The sequence below is a fragment of the Bactrocera oleae genome, chromosome 5 (assembly GCF_042242935.1).
Source record: "Bactrocera oleae isolate idBacOlea1 chromosome 5, idBacOlea1, whole genome shotgun sequence".
Lineage (NCBI taxonomy): Eukaryota > Metazoa > Arthropoda > Insecta > Diptera > Tephritidae > Bactrocera > Bactrocera oleae.
This window is the reverse complement of record NC_091539.1, coordinates 64,896,065-64,920,472: the sequence shown is the minus strand read 5'-3', so window position 1 is coordinate 64,920,472 and position 24,408 is coordinate 64,896,065. Positions and strand designations below refer to the sequence as shown.

The following is a 24,408-nucleotide window of genomic DNA, read 5'->3' as shown; positions in this document are numbered from 1 at the left end:
TTAGATGCACTAATTCACAGTTGAAAATCTAATTTTTAATTCCGACATCTAAAATAAAAATTAAATTTTTATTCTGTTTTTCGGAGTCTGAGATGTTTGGGATTGAAATTTGAAAATTTTATTTTTTAATTTTATAGTAAAGTTTTAAAGTTTTATTTTTATAACCAAATTCAGAACTGAATAATTATAAAATATAAATCCTACGAATGTGTACGATTGCCGATCAGTGGTCTAGACTATTGAAGATGATGGCACTGTGCGAGCTCTGGTTGAAAATGGTAGAACATACCTCAAACGCGAAAGAATGCAAATTCTAAAACAATTTGTTTTTATTAAATTTTTAATCCCAATCCTATAATTAAAAAGTAAAAAAGAATTGTTTTAGCATTAACTTTTTTTTCACATTTTGAAAATAAATGTCTAATTCGGTTTTCGAGATTGCAATTTTTTTTATTTTGCAATCCCATATTTGGTATTAAATCTTATTTAGTTAACATTCCGGTATTTGAAATTAAATTATTTTTAATTAAGATTCAAGAGATTCCAAAATAAAATCAAATTTTATTCAAATGTTAATTCAATTATTTTTATACCCTGAACAGGGTATATTAAGTTTGCCACGAAGTTTGTAACACCCAGAAGGAAACGTCGGAGACCATATAAAATATCACATACATACATATTCAGCATGATCCGCTGAGTTGATGTTGATTTAGCCATGTCCGTCTGTCTGTCTTTATATACTCGAACTAGTCCCTCAGCTTTTAAGCTAGCTGACATACAAACTGAACAATCGGAAGTGCTTGTATGGAATACTCTTTCATTTGACGAGGTATCCTCACGAAATTAGATCGGAATCAAGTTCTTGTAAGGAACCTTTGTATTTGTGAAGGATATTATAGCTTCGGTGCAACCGAAGTTAAAGCTTTTTCTTGTTTAATGAATTATTTGCAACCCTGCTTCCAATGAAAACAGTTATTAACATAATTAGACTTTCCTTTATTCAATATATAATAGTTGAGCGCAATAACAAAAATATATAATGTAGACAATGTAAATTTCCAATAGGGAATGCTTACATAATGTGTGTATGTGTTAAATCATGTGTTTTTTTATATTTAAGGTATACAAGTATAAATCATTCGTAGCAATCTAATCTAAACGAAACAATCAATATATAACGTGCTAGATAATTGCTTGCCAGGTAACAGCTTGCTTATTCCTTGCGATTAGCCATGGTTTGTTCGATTTCCTCCACGGTGCGTGGCACTTTGGCGAAATTCTCACAACCGACCTCTTTAATGAGGACATCGTCTTCTATGCGCACACCACCAAATTTGCGGAAACGTTCATACACTTCTTTCACGATGAACTTGTTGAGATTGGGATCGGCAAGTGCACGATCCATAAGATATTCAATGAAGTAACAACCCGGCTCAACGGTTACGTACATGCCCGCTTTCAAAGTGCGCGCGAAACGTAATTTGGACAGCCATGGTTCAGCTGGGCGTTCTGGGTGCCCTGTTAGGTAGCCACCAACATCGTGCACATCCAAACCAAGTAAATGGCCCAGACCGTGTGGTTGGAAAATGCCCGCCAAACCAGCGTCAAGCATATCCTCAACCTCACCTTTTAGCATGCCACCTTCTTTTAACTTCGTTAGCATAACACGGCATGCCAATTTGTGCATATCCACCCATGAGACGCCTTCGCGTGCTTCCGCCAGCACAGCGTTTCGCCCAGCCAAGACGGCATTGTAAATGAATTTCTGATCTTCGGTGAATTTGCCATTTGCTGGGAAGCTGCACGTTATATCAGCTGCATAACCACAATAATTTGCACCCATATCGAACAGGCACATATCACCATCGCGTACTGGTCCATCATTTGGTGCACCCGCGTGACCGTAGTGCAGCACTGACGAATTCACACCACTACCGCAAATGCAAGTGTATGAGGCGTGACGACAGCCACCCACGGCATAGGCGTGGTGCAGAAATACCGCCTCACCCTCATACTCTGAACGTCCTGGACGCATAAACTGCATGACACGTATGTGAGCATCCGAAGACACTTTTGCGACATAACGTAGAACCTCAATCTCTTCGGGTGATTTGATGACGCGACACTCAGCTATCACTGGATGCAAGAGTTCACAATCGACGATGAATTTCTCGATCCCCTCAAAACGTGCTGGTTTCGATACTAAGCCACTATCCGTGTTGGGACCACTCAATGTCAGAATGACGGAAGGCTGTGCCCTCTCGAAGAATGTATTTAATTCGTCCACATAACGCACCTCATCTACTTCGTACATTTTTTTGAATTCATCACATGTATACAATTTTCCCATCCAAGTGGCATATTCTTCAGGTAAACGGGGCACAAATAAAGTAGATAAGCCAGTATGAACTTTCAGCACACCATAACAACCTGGCTCCTTGACACCAAACAAATATTGGAAATAGGACTCCTGACGGAAAGCATAATTCACATCCGTATCGTTGAAGCTAACATCGTCACCACCAGCCAGCAAAACATGAGCTTTAGGTTTAACAGAACTGTGTTCCTTCAGTGCAGCGCACAATTTCTCCCGGTTTTTCCGGAATAGTGACATTGGCACAGAGTGCGTCATTGGACCCAAACGAAAGGTGGCCATTTTGTTGTGACTTTGATTAGTTTAGTACTGTAAAAAAAGCTAGCTGTAAATTATGGTTCTATTATTTATATGTCAGTTTTTCTGCTATCACTTACGTGTGCTTAGTTAAAATTTCAAACCGCAACTGGTTTTTGTTCCCGTATAAGTTTTATCTCGTTTTCTGTGGTTGTCCACTTAATATTCCAATGGTTTTATTGCAGTTCAGCTAATCAGTAAACTGGGTGGAAGACACAAGTTGTAATCGTCAGCGGAGAAACTTTTTCTATTTTTTATTTTTGTTATTGTTATTGTTTTGGATTCATTTTGTTGTTGCACATTCAGCTGATTAGAGCTGACACTATGATTTTGTGCTAGTACTGACAGGGCCACAATTTCTGAACGATAATTTATCGATTAAAAATTATCGAAATGTATTGTGTCGAAAATGTCAATGTCAAAAAGGTTTTTAGACTTACATTTTAAATTGAATAAAGTAAGATGATATTAAATTTTTTTATTTTAATGCATGTTTCCGCGGTAAAATAACTTTTAAAATAGTTCGGAATATAAGGATTACGTACTTGCAAGCATACTAGATTATCAAAAATATGTCTACTATTAAAATCCAGGTCACTCACATAGTTGCAACGGCGTATCCATACGCAGAAGGTAGCTTAAACCAAATTACTTCAATTCAGTTTTTCAGGCGGAAAAGTTTCTACTTCTAAGTTCACTCAGTAAAATTTAGGGGTCATCACAGTTAACCTTTGAAAAATTGGTAAAGTGGATTCGGCGGAATGTTGAACAGGCTGTTGAGACGCTTTAATATTACCTTTGCGAATGCCCAGTCGTCAGCCGGTTGAGACGGGATATATTTCAGGGCTCCCAATGCTCCATATGAGACATTGGACAGCTGGGGTGAAACAAACCAAGTATTTTAGCAAATTCATTGCGTTGTAGGATAAATTTTATTTGGTTACCACTCGAGAACAAAATGGGCCTAAAGCATTATTTGCAGAACACACTTTATATAAAGCACCATGTTTCCCAATATTTCTCTCTTAATCCGATTTTTACTGCTCTTACGTGCGCCCACAGATGACACCCGACGGATGACAGTTGTGAATAATAAAATGGACCCAATCTTCAGCTTTTTAAGTGAATTCCCAGTCTTTACATTTATTCAGCTTGATCTAATTTTAGTTTGAAAAGGAAAAAACCCGAAAAAAATATTGAATGTTAAAATTCCTAGAGCTATATTAGAACATATAAATTTAGATAAGCTGAGTATCGACAAAAATATATAAAGAGCCTATAAACGGAATGAAACTGAAACTGGCTAGCGTTAGGCATCTATGCAAAATTAAAGCCTTATTTTTTACTGATCACCACTTTTTCAAAGTGTTCCTTGGCGGTGTGAGTAGTGTGAGCGCCGCCCGCGTGACGTGGCACACACATGCGCATCGAAACTCTCTGCTGATTGAGCCAGGCGTTTGGTGCATGCGGAAAATCATCTTTTCGATAATAGCCCATAATGCCTGACTTGCGTATCGAACCGATTTCGTAGGTGATTAGTGGGCTCAACAAATTCGAAGCGTGCGCATTCGGCAGTTTTGCCACTTTCGATTTCTCCATCGTACGCATGACACATGTGGTGTCGCAGGAGATGCAGGCAAGATCTTGCAACACCTTTATACGTGCACCCGCTGCGGCGCACTCGTCATTCGTGGCGTCCATATACTTGCGCAGTGTCTCCTGTAGTCCCTGTATTTGCGCCTCTATCTTCTCCTTAAATCTATTCAGTATATCATCTACAGATGCCAAACCGAGCGTTATCCTTATATTATCCATAGCCTGATACATATTCTTATCGTTGGTTTTGATTTGATTTTGAACTTCGGTGAATTTCTTATCCAAACGGCATTGAAACTCTTGCATCTGCTCGTTGGAGACTTTACGTTGTAACTGATTGTAGTCGACTTTATCGGCTAGTAGTATCTCAATTTCACTCTTATCGATCTTATCATTCATAATTTCGTCTATGGTCTTGGTGAGCTCATCAATGGTCTCACTATAGTTAATGTTTTTCGATTCCATGCGATCGGTAGCCTCTTTCAAACTGGTCACATAAAATTTCAGATCTTTGAGCTGTTCCTGTAGATCGGCGATGAGCCTTGTAGTGCGTTGGCAATCCTGTTCGAGTATGGTGGCAGTAATTTCATTGACTTTATTCGTAAGCATACAGAACTCTGACTTCAGGTCCATCAGTTGATCCAATAGCTTGTCAGGTGAGTAGCAGAGATGACCATCTAACTCGTATTCTTTTTGTGTTTGTCGAGTTGCTGGTTGTACCGTAATGTGTGAGGTCAGTGGCGATTTGTAGGAGGGATCGCTACGCACGCTTTCCTCCTCACCTTCCTCATCTTCAACTCCATCTTCCAGACGGTCCAAATCGGGATCGAAGTAGGTATCGTCTATCCGAAAGCCATATGCATTTTCTATATATGTATTCTCCTTTTGTATGGCAATCATTTTCTTTACTAAGGATTGCAATTGTTCTATTTGCATGGGCGTGGCTCTCTTTTGTACTGTAGTAGAAACGATAAGCCGCATAAGTTCCATTACCAATTCAAGTTGGTCCTTCATAATGGTAATGCCACGATAGACGGAACTCGTTAATTGTTGATGTTCTAACTGTATAGCAAGATCAATTTCTTCACCCGAAGTTTTTGCTTCGAGTGGTTGATCGAACACCTCCTCACCAGTTGCTGGTACAATTTCTAGTTCTATTGGTTTGTCAATTGATTGCTTTGTCGCTTGTGGTGCAGCCGGTTCAGATGGTGGCTCTAAATGTCCTTCTTGCTCTACTTCCTGCAGAGGTTCCTCTTGTGCCAGTTGTGCTTCCTCGCCTCCTTCATCTCCCTCTCCTCCTTCAACACCTTCACCACCTTCTGCTTCTTCAATTTCTGTTCCTTCAGCGGTCACAGCATCATCGGGATCAGCCCCACCCGTCTCTCTTTTACGATTGCGTTTCATCAATTTCTGGTTAAATTCCGCTAACGGCTTTGCTGTTTCTTTAGCATGACGTAGTGCGGAGCCTTTACTATGTGCAAAAGTGACTGAGCCCTGATATTGATCACAGGAATAACTACCGAACTTGCCACTGCTCATAACTATCGAAACATTTTCGTACTTCGTGTTGTCCACTGGTTCATCGATAAGGTTCAGCTTTTCGGCGAATGAAAAAAGTAAAAAATGCAGCGCGTAAAAATTTACATGTCCCGGCTCCGGTGAACCGATAGCCAGATCGATAAGTTGTCGAAAATTCAGTTCTGTTGACATTATAACTTGTAAAGTTTAAGAAAAGAATTTATTTGAAATGGAAAATGTTCTAAAAAAATAAGTTCTCCGAAAATATACTAATATTCTATTTCTGTTGTCAAATTTGAAATGTAATTCAATTCCTTAAAAAATTAGTCAATTACGAATACTTCGAAATGTGAAAGCTTTCAGCACTGATATGTATTTTTTTAGTATAATTCAAGGGAGGGGTTATGGGATCAATCTTGATAGAAAATTTAACTTACATACAACTATACTATCGGGTTTTTAAACGTGGAGCCTATAGTAAAACAGTTAGATAATATTCTTACTCATAAGGTAAGGTACAAGATATTGGTCACAATAGGTTTTGGTTCCTATTTCTTATATGGAGGAGAAATATTAGATGAGATCTGACTTGAAAAGACAATATCGAAAATTCGAGACGATTAAACCGATAACCAGTAAAACTGAGCCTGCTATGAACCATACCCTTTTTTTAGAAATCGTGAGGAATAGCACATAGGAATTCGTTATCTATAAACATCTTTATACAATTTTAGCTTGATAATGAAGTTTTGAGTAATTTTTTTTGTTTTTGGTTAACGTTTGAACGAAGCAGAAGAGAAAGTGTAGGTGGGAAAGGAATTCGTTTTTAATGCAACAGACTTCGAACGATTTCGTTAAAATCATCGATGTCGCCAGACAAAATGCTCAGAACTAAACCAACCACGTTAAAATAAGTTTTAGGATGGAACTAATATTTTTCTAGAGCCTAACAAGGATTCTGATCATTATCGTGTAGGGCCGTGACACACATGATATCATTGCCCTACTGCTTGCAAAATAAATACATCCAACAAATTCGCTACTCGAGTTTTTTTTCGAGTATATCGAGAGGTACAACGATAATTTCCGCACGAATGTTTACCTTCAGCTATTCAAAGATTCGAGGATGGATAGTGTTGGGAGATTTCAGTCTGGAGATATGGATGGTTGGTAAGTGGCATATTTTTTTGACACCAAATGTTTTGGAAATATTCGGTGTAGAACTGAATGGTTTAATTTATAGTGTTTCATGACGTGCCATCTTGTTGAAACCTGGAAACCTTTATACACAGATATAATGAGCTAAAATTAATGGATATCAATTTCCATCGATTTTTTTTGCTTTATTTGAAAAAATATTGACAGCGTGCTTCGACCTTAACAGTCATTGGTTGGTCATAAACTGCGCTCCATTGATCTCTAACGAAGTTTTCATTCCCTAAATACGAAAATTTATTAAGACCAGACAGTGCGAAATGGGTCTTAGGGAATTAAAAATATTTCCTAATAAACAAAAAAAAATATATATATACCTATATGTATATACATTGTCTTTACAGTTTAAAAAAAGCCTTTTAAATTCGTAAAGCAATCGAAACTCGCTAATATTTTCACTTTGAAGAAAACCGCCGCGTATTTTTGAATTGAAAAGGAAGAACAAGAATCATGGGCAAAAGTTACGCACTCTTCAGAGCTTTTCACGTTGGCATATATTTTATAGTATTTATCGAGAAAAATCGTAAATATACAAATTTTTTAGCCGTTACACAGAACCCGATGCTAACTTTTTAACCTTAAAAACAAATTTTGAGCTGAGTTTAAATAATGAATGAAAATTTCCCACGTAATTTGTCAAAATATAGCAATTATGGTAAAATGTAGTCTAACTGCAAGCCATATGCTCATACTACAACAAAGATTCACGGGTCGATATAGGTTAAATGCTTTAAAAAAAAGGTGAAAAAATAGTTAATAATTAATTTGTCAGTCAAATGTTCCAAACTCGCACGCTCTCTGTTTCGCTTGCAGGCAAATGACGTCACGTGCTGCCTGCGGGTGCAAAAAGCTTCGATAGCACGCACACAGTTCAGTATATATGTACGTATATCGGCACAATTGTAAACAGAACAGCTTCGCCGTCGAGCTTTTATGACTGTTAATCAATTTGGCGGCTTTCTGCCAACCAATAAAAGTCTCAATGCGACAGAAGTTCGAAGGCATTCAAACGTGCGGAACGTGTATTTCGGCGAAAGTGAAAAAGTGGAAAAGCGGAAACGGAAAACAAATTTAAAAACTAACTGTGTAAATAAACAATCGAAAGAAGGGAAGTAACTAAAAATAACAAATGGATATACATATGTAAGCGTGTGGATAATGGAAAAAATATAGTGTCTAAGTGACCTTTGGGCAAAGTGTGTAAAAAACAAAGCAAACAAACGCTCGTATACATACATATGTATGTATGTTCGCGTAGGCGTGTATGTTTGGCTAACGTGTGAATTGGCAAGGAATGCTGGATGGCTAGAATCATCAGGTGGCAGGGCGAAGAGCAAAATAAGTGTTTCTTATGTTTACAACGATTTACACACATAGTTTACGTAACTATGTAAACGGGTAAATTAAAGTACAAGGGAAACAACTGCGTGAGTGCGGAAAAGAATTTTTTTGGTAATGTAATTAATAGTTGGTTGTAAAAACAAAAAAAAATTAACTATAATAAAAATAAATGAAAAATTATACTAATAATGATGAAAATATATTTGTAAAATTGTGAATATATGTATATAAAAAAATGACTTTTTGGAGTGTGATATTTTTTTATTGCTTAAAATTATAAAAAAAAATGTGCGTGAATTATGCAACAGTGTTTTGTGAAAGCATCAATTCAGAAACACTGAACAAAAATATTATATTTTAATAACTGTGCTGCTTTAAAATATTATATGAAATGGTCAGCCAACTGGATTTATGCGAGTAAGTACATATTTTTATATACATACATGTATATTAAGTAAAATGTTTTTAAGTGTATTTAAAATTATTATAAGTATTTTTGGTAATTTTTTGAAATTATAATTTAATAATTATTAATTGTTTTAGTTATAATTAATTTAAAAAAATATATATAAAAAAATAAAATTATTTTAAATATAATTTTTGTAAATTTTATTTTATTTTTGGTTTCATGCAAATATTTTTTCCACAACTTCTATTTGCAATAACTAAATTGAAATTTATCACAAAATATATAAAATAATAATTATAACCTGCAAGCTCCTATATTTATATAACATCCTAATTGCTACCGGTTAGAGCTACTACTATATACATACATATAATACATACATATGTATGTTCATATATAATATACAGATATGTAAATCTAATTTTGTATTCAAATTGTTGGAAAAATGGTGATTCTTTTTTGTTGCGCTGTTAAGAAAGGCGCAAATATTTTAATATCAGTTTCCTTACCAACAAACTTACCTAAGTTTTTTCTAAATCGAAATGCAATCATTCACGCTAACTTAAAAGTACAAAGATAAGATAGCAATGCCGCCAGGCGTCGTAGTAACAAAAATTGCAAAGAAATCAAAAAATAATCGATTCGTTTACTTAAATAAATACTTCAAAGTGGTAAATTGATATTTACAACACGGTGAAATACAGATAAATTTATGTAGATGTATATTTAAACGGACCCAAAAGGGGGTTGGTTAGGGTATCAGGAGCCCCTGAAAAATATTGTAGTCTATTTGGATTATATACTACAAAATAATCCTATGGTTTAATATTTAATTTATATATATTATTACAATTTTAAGTTTCGTTTTTAGCAAAGAATTTTAAAATTTTTTTATATACAATAGGTTTGAATCTAATATTTTAGATTTTCTTATACGTCAAACATATAAGTAATAATATTTAAAAATTTTTCACTCTTCCCCTTTTTTTGTTCAAGTGGCAACTCTATTACAAAACATATCAAAATTAAGCACTTTTCGTAAAGCAGTAAAAACGTACTGAAACGTCTCAGAGTTTCAAATTTTTTTTATTCTTCCTGACTTTTTTCTTACACGTTTTATATTTGTCACAACCTTTAAAATCTCAGTATTATAATTATTGTTTTCTCCGAATATATGTATGTACATATCTAAGGCATATTGTGAACTGATTGATTTAATGAAAATAAAGCAAAACCATAAATGCTCCTCCCTTAAAAGTTATTAACGTTGTATTATCATTGGCGATATTGTTCAATAAATTCTCATTTTATTATTTACAGTTTTTATTTTATTTAGAACTGTTGCTTTATTTCTAGCAAAGCGCTGTTTTTGTTAGTCAGATGACTTCACGCTTTTATAGGTATTTATACGAAGATATTAAAAGGTTGCCTTTTGGACTTAAATCGCCGCCAAATGACACTACCTGCTTGTGGTAATCATTACTTCGAAATGTTTATCAATGTTTCTTATACGTCGTGGACTTCGAGCCTTTTGTCTGCTGAGTGATAAAAATTAGCGAAGCGGTTTAAAGTTAACATACACCATTAAAGCACAGACATCGCTTTTAATTAAAAAAGAACGGAGGTAGATTGTCTGATTTTGTTGTCACACATTTTATGTTGCTTGTAAAATTAAACTTCAAAATAGCGCATATGACCAGACTGATATATTGTATTTCTACAGAGCCAATTTCGGTGTATTTGTGGAGCTTTCTATATTATATGTATTATACTAACAGCAGTGGAGTGTATTTAGAAATTTGAGAGGGGGTTGAGTTCTGTTTTCAAATTTCAATTGCTCGTTTACTTGATGTTGAAAACAAGCTTTGTGCGAAAGATTTGTTTCGAGAATTCTTGCTGTCTGATTTGCAATTGAACTAACTGTCCACATTATTTATTAGAAATCGTTTCGGTTTACTGGAGGGGTCGCTTTTGGATCCAATTATAACTGTGATTTTTTGAAAGTTCTTTTATATCCATTTTTTTCATGCGACTTTTGAAGTGGCTTAGTTTTTAACTAACTTTCTCGAACTAAAAAAATACTAATTTTTGTGTTGTTGGTTTACTTACTTGTAAGAGAACGGTAATGCATTAAACAATATCTTGGAATGCACATCATTCAATATACAGAAGAGTGCTTGAAGAATGCTTGTAAGTGCTGCTATATGAGAGGGCCATAATCTCTATCATGTTCTCCAGCAACTCTATGAATTTCAAGAGATGCCCGGTTAGAAATCTATTTATAATATAAGAGTATGTAGTATATGAATCTTAAATAACTTTACTAAGTGTTTGGTTGGCCTTCTGCTCTTTATTTGTGGGTTCTGTGTTGATGTGTTCTGACACTAAGAGGGTGTTTTTAGTTTTAAGCCGTCACTGGACAGCTGATGGATTTTATTGAAAGTTTTTGCATGGCAGGTATACACTCGAGGGTTTATGATTGTTTGCGTAGACGTAACGGCTATTGGAAACAAATTTTTTTGATGTTGGTCGGAAGGTGTGTGTCTTGATTCTGTTGACGATTAGGGCATCTAACTAATTCAAATAAGTACCCTATTTTGAATGCTTTAGCGAAGTCGACTAGACTTCACCGAACAACCATCATTGCCTTCAATTCAAAAACGTTCTTTAATAATTTTTTTTTTGTGCCACAGCTATGAAAGGCTTGGTAACATAATATTATTCTAACTTATGCACCATTGATTGTCAGATACAAGTATACCATCTTTTATATATATGTATGTATACCTAAGTGATATAAAGGTGTGTATGTAAAAGTAGTTTGGTACTTAAGATTACATAATACATTAAGGACGTGTCTTTAGTCCTCTAAGTCGTAGTGAACTGCATTTATCGCAACGCATTAAGTTTGATATTGTGTGGCATCGTAAGAACGGAATAACGGACAATTGCGATATGTACATATTTTTCATCATAAATCATAATGACAACATTGAAAATATACAAAACAAAAGAAAAATAATCAACACTTAGGCAGATACCTGCTGTACAGCAATGGCCAGCTTATTAGTGCAATAATTTAATATTATTTTAAACGTTATGGGGTATTGGTGTAGGAAAAATATTATATGTTCTTGCTTTAAAGAAGAATTACTAAAAATAAACGGGCTAGAAATAATATTCAAGTCATTTTGAGATCTCTAATTAGCTAGCCAGCACTGTGAATGTTTATGTTTTGAGGGTTTTATTTTTCTAGGATAATGCCGAGACGTCACTGCTACCTGAAGCAATCTTCTTTGCGGTTGTTAAGGTATTATGAGGCATATTTGAATCATGATTACAGCTAACCGATACGAAACCTACTTCGGTTTAATTAATTATTATAAATAGTTTAATCGAAATTAAAAAGTTCCACTATTAGAAGTTAAGTATTGTGGTGAAAATGATAAATATGAGTCGAGTGTCCCAAGATGTCTCCATAGTCGACGTCATTATAGAGCTAGCGCCTCAGAAAAACTTATTAAGTTATGTATAACTAGAAATATTTGGAAATGGTTTTGAATCATAATAGTTTTTTTGTCGTTTAGCTTATCCAAGCTTTTCTACGTCTGGTTTTTATACACTGTAATGAAGGGTCATACAAATTTCAAGTCATTTCCGAAGTTAGATTCTATGAGAAGCTGTTTGATGACTAAAGTTTACTTCGAACTTTTACAAGTATATTAGCTGCCATTCTTTCGTTAAGCGTTAGAGAGTAAGGATTCGAACAAATTATAACATATGTTGAAGCTATAAAAAAATATTTGTATTTTTATTTTAAACCGAATTTTGATATATGAAGTAAAACTGTTATAAAAACTAAGCAAGTCGGCATTGAAGATGGCATTTATGCCAATTTTATGAGATCTGCGCATACTCTCTTATATCGAATTTAACTCACTAACTTTGTAGTTGGTATTATTGCATGTACATTTTTTGACAAGAGCGCAGCGCATTGAGACTGTGAGCAGAGAAATGGCAAATCGATGATGTATGGTATATTGTCAATCGATCGCTATCAAATCGAATATGTTATATTTTAATTTTCATTATTTTGCGACACCTATATATCTTCTACAAAAAAAAAAATGCTATGGTATAGTTATATTATCGACAATAAAACATTTTTTTTTACAAAAATTCAATTTTTATGAAATAAATTTTATTATATCAAAAGAAACTTGCACTCGGATTAGCCTTTAGTCACTAAAAAAATTTAAGTTAAAACAATTGTACTCATACAATGCATATTTGTCATCTAAATCGTATACTACATACCATACATACCTAAGTGCATACAAATGTATCTAGACACCTAGTGTCAATTGCAGACATATATACATATGTATTTTCATTATCTATTATTTACGACCCTTTATAAATTTCATGGTACAAAAACACATATGGTTCATTTAACTGTTCATATACTTAAATATTTATTTATGTATGAATGTATGCATATGCATGTATGTGTGTTAAAAATAATAACTAGCTGTCAGCGTATTATTTTAAATTGGCCAAATGCGCATCTTCGCCTTCGCACATGTGTGCGTGTGGGCGTTTGTGTGTTTGACACTTTTTTTATTCATCGTCTATAAAATGAATTTATTGCCGAAAATTTCTGCGAAAACCACCTATAACTCAGTTTTTATTAGATTTACATAGCTTGACACATAATTGGAAAATGGTTAATAATAACACAATTACTAATTTGTTGTACATGAACAAACACATGTTTCCGACAATATCATTGCGCCCATTTATCAAACAAAGCTATCAATAAATGCTCAATAAATAAACAGATTCCATCAATAAACTCGTGTGTAAACATGTTTCGCGCATTTTACCGCTTATTGTGCGAGAGTCAACTGCACACAAAATGAGTGGTAAGAGGGGTGAGAATTCGGGAGGTTTGGGAACCCACCCAAATAACGGCAATATGGGTTTTCAAATGTGTAGAGTTCGCTTTCACTATAAAGTTAACTTGTACAATATAACCAACATAACTGTATATGAAAAATTATTTGCTTTTGGTGAATAAACACAATTTTTAACAGCTGACAATTAACTAAATTTGTATGCATACAGGGTGTGTCAGCCATGTAAATATGTTACGTCATTATGTAAATATTGCATCAATAGACTAAAGTAGACATCTCTTTTAAAAGTCAATTAAGTAAAATTTTAAGTTAGGGAAATTTTTTAATTCTAGCTAACTTTTAGGTTGCGACAAAGTTATATTAACCGCTGCTAGCTGGACAGTGGAACATCTAATGACGCGCAAATAATGGGAAAGGGACACACTTAGTGTGACAGCCTAACAAAGACGACTTTTGAGATGTAGAAAGAAAACAAAGCTACAGTATCAATTGTTTTCAAATATTAAGTGTATACTTGTAAATATTTTAGGATTACGCAGTAAATTTTTTTAGAAAAAAAATTAATATTTTTCGAGACACACGCGCTCTAAAAAGGTTGCTCCACTATTGCAGTTATTACGGCATACTTCACGGATGAAACCTAAGAAACCATATCGGCAAGAAGATATTGTCCGTACAAGGACCTATAGCAAAAAAAAAATTGTCTTAATGTCGACTTTTTTAAAAAAGTTGAGTTTTACCCAAAATGTTGGCCGCTTTTGAGCTGAACTGGTAAGTCACTGTATGGAGAATTATATATAGTATACATATATAGTGTATATATACAAAATATGCAGAAAAAATTTGATAGTGCAACTTCGAAAATTGAGAAACACTCGTTTAAAGATCGAGAAAGACTCGTTAAAAACTCCAAAATTTTTTGAAATATTCATGTAAAATTTCAGTATAGTTACAGTTATTTTTGTAGTTATAGAAATTTCGCTCTAGGTCTGCTCTTTAAAGAGGTGCTCAGTAGAAGGCCTACCCCCTTATGTGGATGTGTGTAAAATTTCAGAGCGATATCTCAAAAACTGAGTAGTTCATGTATATACAGACGGGCAGACACGCAAACATGGCTTTCGATTACTTATATTTATACTTCCATAGCGTCTCCGATGTTAAATTGAATACATATTTATACGCGCATACAGCGATTTACGTATTTTGACATATGTCAGATTGTCATTCCATAAGCACTAAATACCACTTTGCTCGTTTATCTCTCCACTCTTGATAAAGGAATCAATGTTGACGGCGGGTTCAATTGATGGTTAAGACTATAATTATAATCAGGACAGCTGTCATTGTTTTACTCTCTATATCGTACAGCATGTATTTAAGGCTTTTTTTCTACACTGGGAACTACAATTAATGCTACATAGCTGATTTTGGTTAATTAAATATAAAGTTCTTTAATAAGAGAGTCATTTAATGAGAAAAGTGTAATGGCAGAATATGAGGAGAAAGGTTAAAGCTTGCTTTATAGTGAAAATGAAAAAAGAAGCAATATAATATACAGTTATAAAATGGGTAATTTTGTCTTCTAATGTGCGTAATTTTGCCATAGTTAATTGCAAGCTTTATTTTTTTTTTGTTCTTATAGCACATTTGCTACATTGCTAAAATATCAATAAAAGTGTGTTGAAATAATTTTTCGTCTAACTTTTATATTTGTATATTGTTCTAACAGCCACATGCTGCACCAAATTACATGTACATACATACATACATAATTGCGTGTATGACGTGGGCGGAAGCAATAGCCGGAATGGCTGTTGGGGAGTTTCATCATTTATCATTGCGATTTCGCTTTTTATAGCGTTAGCCACCAAAGGCTGATCGAACGGATTCAATTAAAATAAAACGTACACATACATATATACGTGTATTTTTATACTCTTGCAACATGTTGCTACAGAGTATAATAGTTTTCCTTAGCAAAAAAGGGCGACCTCGTAGATGGGTGTAATCGGACCACTGCCACGCCTACAAAATTCATAAATTGCCATAACTAAGCACAAAATTAAGTTATAGAACTGTAATTTAGCACAGAGGATTGCAGTGGTAAGGGAAACCTTTAAGCAAACAATTTTGAAAATATGGGCGTGGCCCGCTCTCTACAAGATTGCATGTATATATATTTTCAAACCATTTAAGCTACAATAACAAAGTTCTCTCAGGACGAAACTACTTAAAGCGCGATTATTCAATAACTTAATACTCCAGAGACATTAAATTTTACCCCCAAGATGGTATGAGATGACTTTATAAGAGCCGTGGTGAAAATTGGGCGATGGGCTTGGTACCGCCCACTTTTAGGTGTAAACCTATATCTTGGGATCTGCTGAACCGATTTCAACCAAATGCAGTGTATAACATTCTTCTCATATTTCTATGTTATAGTGCGAAAATGGGCGAAATCGGATTACAATCACGCCCACTTCCCATATAACACAATTTTAAATTCCATCTGATAGTTTCCCTTTCGAGTATGCAAAATCAAGCACCAATGAATATATCGGGATAAAACTTTAACCGAATAGTACGCTTATAGACATTATATGACCAAAAATTGTCAAATCGGACTATAACTGTTCAAGCCCCCAGATACCGAATATGTGTACCCCAGTAACTATAGTTGACTTTTTACCGAAAATATCGGTCAATGTGTGGGATATATAATTGAAATTCAGAGAGGAGTCTTTCCTGATAATAGTATGTATGTATGTATATCAAAAATGGGTTCAATCGGGTCAATACTTCCCTAAGCCACCATATACCTAATGTAAAGATTTTCGAACTTTCGGGCTTTTATTAGTCTGTGGCATATAAGTAGTATGTGGTATTGGCAAAAATTTATAAAATCGGGTCAATATTACACCCATGCCCATATGCTTGTACTGCTTATAAAGTTTTCGTTATTCAAACCAATTTTGTGCCGAATATATCGGTGTTAATATTTTTTTTCTCAAACGAGTATACCTTTTGACTTTGCGAGACAAAAATGTTCGGCTAGTTTCAAACTCAGCCATTTCTTACTTGTTACATATATATATATACAAACAAATGTATGTATGTAAGTGAGAAATATGTATTTGACAGCAAACCTTTACTCAATGCGATTTCCACTCAATATAAGAAATCAATATTACGCATACGCCGCGTAGTACCCACTCTGCTGGTCGTTAAGTCCAACGTGGTCTCTTTGGCGCCAAAAATCGACTGGAAATTGCTAATTTGGCCATGCAAATTTCGGACATCAAATCAAATTCAGTCAGTTAGAATGTCTACATATTTTTATTATGGGGCGTGGTGGATATTTAGCTGCTACTTGCTTAAGGCGTCAAGTGCGAAAATACGCACTATATAATTGGATGTGCGTGTGTGCGTATATAAATAATTTTATTTCAAACTGACATAGTTGCATAAATAAACACAATACACGAGCATGTAAATTTCTTGATGATAAAGTCAATCCATAAATTGCTTCATGCTTCTTCATGTGTGTATGTCAACATACATTCATACATTTAATTACCGTTAGAAAGCGACAAAATATTCACTAGATTGTATGAAACTATGAAATTCTAGGATATAAACATTTTCATGTTTACTTTTTAGGTAAATATCAACTTTCAGAAAGCAAGATATTGCTAAAGGTAACGTTAGTTCTGGGAAGATTCCTTTAGTTAAATCAGTATTTATTGAACAAAGAATTTTTACCGGTAATTCTGACTTGGCTACTATTGGCGCAGATTCACAGCGACTCGACCTCTACCACTTTCTCTTGACTCTGTCATAAGTTACCCACTTTATATCACCTGAAATCATCTGCTTTGGAAATGGATCGATCTGTCTGCGATTCAGTAGCGATTCGCTGATGGTAAACACTCATAATCCAGCTTCTTTTTACATACTTGTATATATACTATTCACATTTTTAACTAATAAATAACGATCATTGATCCGTGCTCAAGCCATACTGAGTCAAGCAATCAGAAAATTGTCTGAGACGTTTTTTAATACGAAATCTTATCTTTCAACAGAAGTTACATATAAGTAACTAAAGTCAGCCATTGAAAGAATAATGAATTTCTTTTTACTAGATTTTATATTTATGGCAGGCGAGAAATTTTAACCAGTAAGTTATATAAATGCTTTTAGAAATGTAAAAGCTTCTCTATTCTGTTCCAACAATCTCCTACAATTGGGTGAGTCGAATTCTGAAGGTCCTAAAGGGCTTTCATGTAATATCTGCAAGCGACAGTGATCTAGTTATTACGATTATAAAAATGGTTTAGATTTCGAAAATACGGTAATACCCGGTTAGTATGATTAAGAAGCTCCAAAATCTTAATTTTCGAAATGCAGACAACTTTATGTACCGAAATAATTTTATTAAAACTACCGAAACCGTTACGCTTTTGGCAGATTTATATAATGCGAATTAACTATTATTTAAAAATGATTTGTTAATGCTATAACAAACATACACTAATACTAAATAAAACAAAGCAATCTTAATACAGACTTTTCTTAATACTTTTGGCTTTGTCACTTCTTATCTTTACCAAAATGTATACAAATACCTGCAAGTGACAAAGTTTTGGTGTTATGAAGGTGTTTTAAAATAAAAATGCACACATAGACTGTGATGATATGTATGGTATGTATATGTATTTTGATAGCGCGCTTATGAGTGACCCTTCTAACGGCGTCCATAGACTACACCTGCGTAGTGGAATTTTATTTTTATATTTGCAGCAGAATTTATAAATTATCAATAAATAGATTTTCAATTTCGAATATTAAATATTGTGTTATCTAAAGTTTGTGGGTGTATGAAGACGCTTAGTGATACTTATCCAATGATTTTGGGCAGAGCTTTAGGAGTTATTTAAAGTAAGTAATTTTCTTTTGGTTTGAAGAGCGGCTGGAGGGATATACCCTTTAAAATAGGGGTTATAGCGTGGCCTATAGTAGAGTGTTTATAATCATGAAGAGAGCGTTGCTATACAAGCCAGTCCAACAGCACAAAGTTGTCAGTTCTCTACATTTTACATTTTCTACAATTTTGAAACAAACAAACAAAGACAGCCATTCGTTATGTCATTTCAATACTTTTAGTATTTTCTGTTTCGTGTGCAGCAAATGTCTCTCCAATAACTGTTAACAAAATTTATTTTTAAAAAATGTTCAAATGGGTGGCAACACTTCTCCAAAATATATACGATAAATATTTTTCTCAAAGCTGTTTAGTTTGATGTCTTAATTTTAAGATTATATTATTTGTTCAACTAAAATAAAAAGCAATTTAATAAAAAATGTAAACAGGTGGCAAGTCTATGCGATAGTTTTTAAGTTAAAGTCTTTTTGAGTTTGACATTCGTAATAGAATAATAAGTTTTAAATTTTTTAAGTTGTTTATGAGCTTTAAACTTTTTTGTTGTAAATCATCCTAAACTTCAAAAACGGTTTATCAATTCGGGTAACAGTATTTTTTCTAACTTGTCTCAAGAAGTTTCATTTCGAAAATGCAATGTTGTTTTGAAATGTGTGTTATTTAAGGACAGTATAATGTGATGTTGCCACCTCATTTGATTTAAGTATCTTTTTTATAGTTAAATCTTTCCTCCATTTTTATTTAAGCAAAGCAGCAGACACCGATTTATTTAACGAAAAAAACTTACAAAACTATTATTATATTATTTACTATTTGTGTTTTGTTGTTTTACTATGAAAAATGTTGGCAATCACGACTGTGATACTTAACGATCTAAAAGTTTGCTCATTTGATTAGTATTTCTTATTTTTCTTGTTCTTAAAGTTTACTGTGATCCCTAGTATGTATGTACCATATATGCATGTTATATGTATGTGTTATATATGTATGTGTTTATGGTATAAATGTATTGCAATAACAACAATTACCATACAGTATTAATTCTGTCACCAAATATTATATATTTGTGATTAATCACACTTGACCAATATGTACATTCAACTGAATAATAATTTTTGACCAATCTTCCATGAAACGAATCTCTCAACAAGGGAAAATCGATCACTTCTTAAATATGTTTACGTCTCTGTCTTTGTTTATCACAATGCAGAGACTACGAAAATTTCTTGAATGAGTGTTTGAAACTTACTCGCCGGCAATTGCTGGGTATTTATATACAGTGTTAATCAATCAGCGGAGCATTCAAATAACTTATTTGTTTCTTTTATCCAATATGTGTGTAGCTGCGTAAAAAGTATTTTAAATTTCTTTCAAAATACTACAACAATAGCTTATATATCATAAGCATTGCGTTGTACATACCTATAGTTTCATGGCTGGCGAAGAGTAAAGAGTTATAATAAATTGTCTTCTCATATTTACTCTACTAATGTAGCTTAATGGATGAGTGGGTAGTAAGTCAAGCTGACCAAACAGCATAAACACAATAACTTATGCTCATATTTTGCGCTCCACAATTTATCTACAATACATAACGCTGAAATAAACAAAATGCTTTGAGTGTTTGAACAACACTCGCAGTTGTTGTTGCCGCGCGCCCTCTACTGGAACATACAAAATGAAATACATACATACATACAAAGTATCATACTTTCAGGTGAAAGTTGTATTTATTTATTTTTTGTGACCTTACCTTAAAGTTTATACAATAAAATAAACAACTGTTAACTCCTCTCTCTCTCAGATAAAATGCAGAAATTGCCACGATGGCAACATCAATATATGTTGTGATGCTTAAAGCTTTAAAATTGTTTCTAAATTTTTATCTCCTATACGTGTGGAAACAAAAACAGTAAACATAATTTGGAAATGTTTTTTTTTACAATAGTATAGCTTATTTATAACTATTGATAAGAATAATATGATATATTCACGCTATGCCAAATATGACATGAAAGTAGACTGTCTATTTTGAATATAAATATTATATTGAATTTGAAATAATTTTTAATTATACATAGATTTCGTTATATAAACATAAATAGTCTAAAGGGCTTCTAAAGCTTGACATTTCTTGAAGACATACAAGCTCATTATAGTTATCATAAAATAAATATGGTATATGGATGTCTTGCTTTCAAGATCTAAGATTTCGTAGATATACCTGTCAAAAATGATAACTCATAACTCTGATGTTAGATTAAAGAAATCGCACGAGAAGGTTTCGTTCATTTCTTTTTTTCGTTTAATGAGCAGGCATACCTCGAAGAGAGCATTCCCAATCGAGATGCAGCTGTTGTATTACATAAAGCCATAATTTTATGTCATACCACAAATCGAAGTTGAATTTAAGATCCAAAAGTAATGATTTCGATACTGAAATTTAAATCTGACAAATTGGGTTGATAGAATTCTGGAAATTTATTAAAGATTTACTGCAATCTTTCGTTTAACAACCGTGATAGATCTTAAAAAGGAACAGATAGTGCGTTATCGTTGATATGCGAAGGTTATAGCTCAAAAGCTCCCCATAGACTTCGGCAACATGATTGCCTTTCGAATGACCTCCTTGGTAAATTCCAGTCATCAAGTTCGCCCGACTCTTATTTCTCGCTGAATTAAACTTTAGCGGTGAAACACCCTAAAACCATTCCTTCCATTGATATATTTGGTGTACGTATTTCTATTTGGAGATAGTGATTGTAGTCAAGTTATTTACTTATGCTAGAACCAGATGGTACAAACAACCATGTTAGTAAAGTCAATCAGTCACCGTTATCTAAGGTATATTTATTATCGTAGGAAAAGGTTAGAGGACAACGTATTTTCTTCCATTCTTCCTTCGTAACAAGGGCAAAAATCAGTTGAATGTTTAGAATCTTTTTATACCCTGGGTTTGCCATGAAGTTTGTAACAACAAGAAGGAAACGTCGAATGATCAGCAAGCTGAGCAGAGTCGATTTAGTTATAACTGCCTGTCTGTCCACCTGTATATACGCGAACTAGTCTCTCAGTTTTTGACATACCGCTCTGAAATTTCACACGTCCTTTTCTCCCTAAGCAGCCGCTCATTTATCGGAACCGCTATAGCATATAGCTGCCATACAAACTGGTATGGAATACTTTTTTTTTTTGATGAGATATCTTCACGAAATTTGGCACGGATTATTAACTAAACTGCCATACAAACTGAATGAGCGGAATCAAGTTGTTGTGAGGAATCTTTTGTATTTGTTAAGAGCAACTGAATTTAACGTTTTTTCTTGTTTTTTAGATAAATTTTTGCAAGATGCCAGCTAAAATGAGATCCCAAATTTGAGTTAGTTTAGTCATCCTGCTGATAATAATCCGGAATTTTGTTTTCTGACAACAAAAAACAGTTCGAATAATTTTCAGAAATGCTGTCGAGTTGACAGTGCTTAGCCATATATAAATCAGAGTGCATTCCAGTAATGTAAACTCGACTATCGTGAGTATGGTTTTGGTCTGGTCTATTCGAATATCTTGCTTCGACTGTTTGTCATACTTGTATACTACAGCGGCTGAATAATCTGTCTAAAAGCGCCAGGTACCGATTTGTGTGAATTTTTTTCTCTGTTGCATAGTGTAATTACGTATATTAGATTGTTTGCGAAGAAAACATACGATAGTGATAACCACTATTGCTGTTTATGAAATTTTACTACTTTTGAGTTTTTGCTTTCTGTCGCTAAAGCAATAACTGCACTTGTATGTGTGTATACTAACTACCACCTTAATTAGTTAGCAAGTGTTGGTATGATACATCTAAAGCTCAGAAAGTGTTTTTTTTTTAATATTTCAAACAGTGTTAGTGTATTGTTGATAACTGTGTATGACTTCTATGATATTGTACTACGTACTAACTACGTATTTGCGTATCGTATGTACTGTAATGAACTTGAACTTAATCAGTAACAACAAGTAAAATTTCACACATTATCTTTGTAACAGTTTTTTTTACAAAAGTCATTAGCTCAAAACAAATCACGCTTTTTACTAATCGCTTTGTTACGAAGGTAAATACTAAACAATAAAGATATCTGCGCATGCTTCTCCTATACAAAACACGAACTTATGTAGATGATCTTTATCTGTTTGTATTTCATATGACAAGATGTTTGCAAATCGTATACCAAATTCAAAGTAATAGACAAGTGCGTCACTACTTTAGGTTAAGCGGAAGATCTATGGAGATGAAGATGTCAATGAGTGAAATAATGAAATTCATGTGAGAAATTGACAGATCTCAAAAAAAAAAAAAAGTGCAAGACTGGCATCTTCAAATGATTGAAAGCCTAATGACAATAGCTTATGCGGTGATTTGCTCTTGTCGGCGACGTCACATCAATGTATGTTAATGTTAATATAGGCAACCAGTATTGCGTAACAATACATCTCCAGCAAGTCACGAATAATGAAACACTAATCCTTTGAAATAATTATTGTGGAGACTAAGCCATACACATCGTCCAACTCATGAGCTCTATGCATAATAAAGAGTTAAACGAACACACGTACACAGGAGTTTCGGTTAAATTTATGAATTCGGCCTTTAGAAACTCATAGAAACTTTAACTCTTAACTTAATCTCTAGTAACGCTCTTGGGTGATTAACCGATAATTTGCTCGCAGTGATCCGATATACAAGTATGCTTGTATGCACAAGCGAATTTTTTTTCGTATTATTGTCTAGATATATTTAGCAATGGAAAATTCTATTCGTAATTAAATCACATAGATTTAGATTTGCGTCCGTTGACATTTCTTTACATTTTTCAGTACTTAAAAAAACAAATAAATATAATATACAAATAAATACCATATATTAATAAAAAATTTATATACCAAAATTAAGACATAAAAATAGACTTTTTAACATCTCTGACATTTTTATGACACATCTGTCGCGGGATTCCACTTTTTTGCACCTACAATCCTACAATAGCAAAAAGTAGCATCAATGTCAGAGTAAACGTTACGTAGTTGCGTAAATATGCTTGATAGAGCAGTCAATACCGAAAATTAGCGGTTTCGGGACTTTCTAAATTTGAATTTCTAAACTAAGAGATTTTTTTTATTGAGAACACATACAAATTTTATTATTATCAAAAGCAATAAACTTGCCCTTACATTAAACTAATATATGTATATCCCGTCCGTACTTAGCTTCGCCTTACTAACTATGTTATTATTGGGTTGAATGCTTGATTCAAATACTTTAGCTTAATCGTCTCTCGTATATATTTACATACACACATACATTTCACACTTTAATAATAAGTTATTGATTTTTTCTATTTAATACTAACATTTTTTTTTAAAACATAAAGATTAACTTCAACTTTTGCTGTGCTTTAAATTATGAATTAAGTGAATGACAAACACGTTTTGACAATAAGTTGTTTACAAGCGTATTAGCTCCGTGAGAGTGTTTTTTATCGTCAACTTGTGGCATGCGTTTTATAGGAGACTTCAAGAAGGTCAAATGACTATTTATTTTTGTTAAAATTAAAGTAGTTTAAAGTGGTCCCGACTTACGGATCTGCATGAAAAAAACGATAAATTTTAAAGCTATTTTTAATAAACTTTTTTATGACTTTTAAGAGTTTTATTTTTAGGTCTTATATAAAGGCCTAGTAGTTCTTAAATTTATGTTTATTGTAGCTGTTTTCAATTTTATTTAAATCCCGATCTAATTTACTTTGTTTGGTCC

At 33.6% G+C, this 24,408-nt stretch overlaps 3 protein-coding genes across 4 annotated transcripts in view; 1 reads left to right on the top strand and 2 right to left on the bottom strand.

The window, feature by feature from the left end:
* Positions 1-975: 975 nt before the first annotated feature.
* On the bottom strand, positions 976-2,976 carry Dip-C (dipeptidase C). Its single transcript, XM_014236393.3, has 2 exons — positions 2,755-2,976; positions 976-2,686 (listed from the first exon to the last, which is right to left on the bottom strand). Exon 2 carries the CDS (start codon positions 2,657-2,659, stop codon positions 1,217-1,219), a length of 1,443 nt encoding a protein of 480 aa, XP_014091868.2. The 5' UTR covers positions 2,660-2,686; positions 2,755-2,976; the 3' UTR covers positions 976-1,216.
* Positions 2,977-3,796: 820 nt separating this feature from the next.
* On the bottom strand, positions 3,797-6,088 carry nis (no individualized sperm). The gene has a single exon (XM_070109541.1). It carries the CDS (start codon positions 5,978-5,980, stop codon positions 4,010-4,012), a length of 1,971 nt encoding a protein of 656 aa, XP_069965642.1. The 5' UTR covers positions 5,981-6,088; the 3' UTR covers positions 3,797-4,009.
* Positions 6,089-7,985: 1,897 nt separating this feature from the next.
* The window catches only part of LOC106618610 (proto-oncogene tyrosine-protein kinase receptor Ret), a 34,280-nt gene continuing 17,857 nt past the window's right edge, over positions 7,986-24,408 (top strand). For both annotated transcript variants that reach the window (XM_036368978.2, XM_036368977.2), the window contains exon 1: positions 7,986-8,761. The gene's annotated coding sequence lies outside the window, so the exon portion shown is untranslated. The remainder of the gene's footprint in view (positions 8,762-24,408) is intronic.